Source organism: Sinocyclocheilus grahami, unplaced genomic scaffold (assembly GCF_001515645.1).
Source record: "Sinocyclocheilus grahami isolate Dianchi unplaced genomic scaffold, SAMN03320097.WGS_v1.1 scaffold8844.1, whole genome shotgun sequence".
NCBI lineage: Eukaryota > Metazoa > Chordata > Actinopteri > Cypriniformes > Cyprinidae > Sinocyclocheilus > Sinocyclocheilus grahami.
Genome location: NW_015512264.1, coordinates 320 through 4,912, shown reverse-complemented (window position 1 = coordinate 4,912; position 4,593 = coordinate 320). Strand labels below are relative to the sequence as shown.

Sequence of the window (4,593 nt, the reverse complement as noted above, 5' to 3'; positions counted from 1 at the left end):
GGAGTGATTTGTAGTCAGCATTGCATATTATTTAGCGTGCTCCCAGACTGAATCCCAGTCTTCGCTGGATATATTTAGTGCAAAATAATTTTCCAACATCTGTTAAATATTATCTGTCTCTTAGGATGGTCAAACTCAATATAACATAAATATGAGATACATATTTTTATCTTGTATTTTTATCAATATTTTCTCAATTACAGACTTTAGCGGTATACAAAGTAGTATTTTGCCTATATTCAAAATGTTATATTTAAAACATTATTATTTAAAATGTATAATTAAGTTAATTTCTGAGGGAAAATTAATAAGGTCGTGTGGCAAAAAAATATTTGTTCCTGTTTGATACTCTGACTAGACTTGATCCTTAGCAGGACTCGACTTGACTTGCTTGAGGTGAGCCACTGACTTGACTTGCTTGATTTGTTTGTACTGTGACTTGAGACTTGCTTGAGACTTGAACATGTGTGACTTGCCCCCACCTCTGCCACTTACAATTTACATTTCAGAGATCATTACAAATAAATTATTAAATGCTAAAACTGAATAAATTTAAATGAACAAACTTGGCATTGCATTTGCAACCATGTGAAAACAGGGGGTGCTGCAGCCCCCTCAGCACCCCTACTTCCTGCGTCCCTGCTCCCTACGAATTAATGCAGCCTCATCTACAGTGTCTGCATGATTAGGGTTAGGGTTAGGGAGTCAAATGCTCCTTTCTGAAACGGGCCTCAGGTGTGTGTCTCGTTATCGCCCCCTACTTAAAGGTGCAGTAAGTGAATTTTGCCAAACTCTGTTGATATATGAAAGCACCAAACAAACACGCCCATACCTCAACAGAGGCCCGTTTCAGAAAGGAGGTTAAGTGAAAACTCTGAGTATGTCCTGAAATGAGGGAAACTCTGGGTTTTCCCTTTCAGAATGGGAGGCTTTTGAAAGAGAGGTAACTTATACTCAGAGTCAGTTACCATGGTAACTTACACTGTGAACCTAACCTGGGGTGCGTTTCCCAAAAGCAGCTATGGTCGCAAGTTCCGTCGTTACCAATAGAGCTCAATGGAACGAACCACCATAGTTAGCTAACGATGCTTTTGGGAAACGCACCCCTGGTCGAGAGCAGGTTTTCTTTGGTAAACCCAGAGTTTTTTTTCAGTCTCCTCCCTCTTTTTAAAGCGCAAGCGATGTTTAAAGGGATAGTTTACCTTGAACTATCCCTTTAAATACCTCATTCATTCATTCACGCTGCAAAAATGCTTTCCTTAGTGAGTATTTTGTAATCTAAATTAAGTGCATTTTACTTAAAAACAAGAAAAATAATCTTAATGCAAATGGAAACAAGATTATTTTTCTTTCCCCATTGGCAGATAATTTGCAAAATAAAAATACACTTAAAAGACAAATAACCATACTGCTTATAGCTGAACTTGCTTCATTATTTATGAACTTTACACATATTGAACTAAATCAACACTAAACTGAATTGAGCTGAACAATGACACTATACTGTCTTGTTAGAGCTGATATACAGCACAAGTTTCCATCACTGATTCTGCTATTTTCCTGTTTATTACTGTGAAGCTGCTTTGAAAAAAAAAACTGTGTATAGACTTTGACTTGACTTATAGTCAAACAATATTATTTTTATTAAGCCACAAATTTAGATGCCCATATTAAAAATGAGATAGAATTTGACATTTACGCATTTGGCAGATTCTTTAATTCAAAGTGATGTATGATGCATTCAAATTATACTGTACATTATTCAATTTAAATATTGTATCCTTATAAGTTATGGTTCTAATGAAGGTGAATGAGACAAAGAGTTTTACTTACAGTAAAGTTTAAATTTCAGCAGCTGACATTTGACACACACAACATGATTGATATGCAAAGAAAAAAAGGAGGATCTAATGGACCTCTTCTATGATACTTTTATGCTGGTTTGAATCCTCTGTAAATCCCCTTAATGAAAAACTGAAGCTTTTACATCATCAGTCGTCAGGGATATTTGTTGTCAAATGCTAAACGAACTGGTTTTACTTCTTTTCCTGAAGGAGAAGGAAATTACGGCTTTGTCTTTTGCAGTTTTCTTAACTTCAGTTCGATGCTGTTTGGCAGACCGTACTTGACCAGCTCCTGCTTTATCTGAAGCACAGATGGACAAGCAGAACAAATTTCCCCATGTGGTCTATTTGAACCGTATTCTGTTTAAATATTCGTAGTAAGTGTGACGTACTTGCTGTAAAAATATTTCAGTGCTGCCACTCTGTGTCAGGTCTAAAAATGAGGAAAGTCTCACTCGAAATCCAACGACATTGTCTAAAGGGAAAAACACACAGACATCTAAAAACTCATGTGTATTTGTTGACACTAATCATACAAACACTATATGGGATTATATGAAATTTATCAAAACGTTATGTATAGATAAGACTTTTCAAGATGCTGTTTCTTGGTCCACTGTCCACCCTGAAGACCCATCGACCGGGAACATCGACATTACTGCAGTTCCTGAGGTTTGAGATGAAGCTCCCATTGATTGATTCGGGAATCACAAAGTAGTGTGTGGAGTCTACTGCGTCATAACCAGCCTGAAATAGTGTAAAAACATTATTCATATAAACAGTATTTATAGAGGACATAGACATTTATACAGTAGTGAATAGTAACATTTTGTTCTCAATACAGAAAACAAGTTTCTTTTACCTGCACTGGATGTTCAGTTACAGCAATGTCACCATAATTCATCAGAATAAATGTCAAATTATGGCCTGAAATTAAAACCACTTGAAACGATGTTTCCTGCAAAAATTGAAAGACAATCACTTTAAGCTTAGCAATCTATTATTGTATTCTTGGTTACTGTCTTTATGGTCTACGGTATTCATTTGGCCTAGTATTCAGAAAATGAATCATGAACAAAGTGAAAACATTCACATTTCAGAAGAACATCAAGCTTACTGTGTTGGTTAAGTTGAAGTAAGCAACTTTATTCCATGTTGCAACAAACACCCAAGAAGCGTTGAAGTTCAGATTTGGGAAATGTGTGTTTATATCCTGAGAGGCGCGTGTGAGAACATTTCCACTGGTGTACTGACGATATGAAACAACACCTTTCAGGCGGTTGTCAAGATTAGTCCAAAGACCAGCAATTATATCTTGGCTTTCATAAGAAGGAAAGTTGTCTGGAACACTCTGCAATGAAGGCTGGTTGAATGTGAGGTGTCCATTATTATTAACCTGCAACATGAGAAATACTGTCAAAATCACTGATCACAGGTGAGTTTATAAAGCATTCACCACTCACATTTAGACTCAGAATCAAGATGGAGTCAAATTCTTACATAAATCTGCTGGTATGTGCGGCCAAAGAACAGAAATGGACTCAACAGCTGAATAATAGAAGAGCTTCCATCTTCAACAGCTGCATTTATTGTGTCGCCAGCTGCTGAGCCGAATGGATAAAATACTTCTGGTGCTGCCAAGGGAAAAAAAAAATCTGACATTATTTCTCACAGAGTAAAGGGATAGTTCACCCAAAAATGAAAATGTGATGTTTATCTGCTTACCCCCATGGCATCCAAGATGTAGGTGACTTTGTTTCTTCAGTAGAACACAAATGATGATTTTTAACTCCAGCTGTTGCAGTCGATCAGTCGTATAATGCATGGCAATGGTAACAAAATCTATCAGAGTAAAAAAAACATGCACAGACAAATCCAAATTAAACCCTGCGGCTCGTGACGACACATTGATGTCCTAAGACACGAAACGATCGGTTTGTGCCAGAAACCAAACAGTATTTATATAATTTTTTACCTCTAATACACCACTATGTCCAACTTCTTTAAGTGCGCGCACGGCATCCGGTGCGTGAGGTGTGTACGCGCTCTGGCGTAGTTTACGCAAGCGCCGGAAGTGATCTCTCGCGCGTATACGTCACTCATTGTTTACGCAGTGCACAGTCATTGTAGGTATGACGGCTAATCAAAATGGTACTTACTTGCGCTTATCCGGATTATTCAAACCGACTTAAAACTAAAAGATTACGTTCTCTCACGCGAACTCATTCGGGAGTGGTGACTTTCCACGTATTCCCAACTTCTGAGCCTGCTCGCCTGTAGTTATGGTTGATTGCTCTTCGGCTGGATATCAACACACCCATTAACGTAAACTACGCCAGAGCGCGTACACACCTCACGCACCGGATGCCGTGCGCACGCTCAAAGCAGCTGGACATAGTGGTGTATTAGAGGTAAAAAATTATATAAATACTGTTCGATTTCTGGCACAAACCGATTGTTTCGTGTCTTAGGACATCAATGTGTCGTCACGAGCCGCAGGGTTTAATTTGGATTTGTCTGTGCATGTTTTTTTTACTCTCATAGATTTTGCTACCATTGCCGTGCATTATACGACTGATAGACTGCAACGGCTGGAGTTAAAAATCATCATTTGTGTTCTACTGAAGAAACAAAGTCACCTACATCTTGGATGCCCTGGGGGTAAGCAGATAAACATCACATTTTCATTTTTGGGTGAACTATCCCTTTAATGGGGCTCATGTTTGAATCTGGCTGTGATTAGTAGCAA

At 38.1% G+C, this 4,593-nt stretch overlaps 1 protein-coding gene across 1 annotated transcript; it reads right to left on the bottom strand.

Moving 5' to 3' along the window:
- Positions 1–1,932: 1,932 nt before the first annotated feature.
- LOC107578106 (sushi, nidogen and EGF-like domain-containing protein 1) lies at positions 1,933–4,240 on the bottom strand. Its single transcript, XM_016264095.1, has 8 exons — positions 4,206–4,240; positions 3,570–3,586; positions 3,345–3,478; positions 2,962–3,240; positions 2,707–2,802; positions 2,435–2,591; positions 2,237–2,319; positions 1,933–2,145 (listed from the first exon to the last, which is right to left on the bottom strand). Exons 1-8 carry the CDS (start codon positions 4,238–4,240, stop codon positions 2,065–2,067), a joined length of 882 nt encoding a protein of 293 aa, XP_016119581.1. The 3' UTR covers positions 1,933–2,064.
- Between the last annotated feature and the right edge of the window lie 353 nt (positions 4,241–4,593).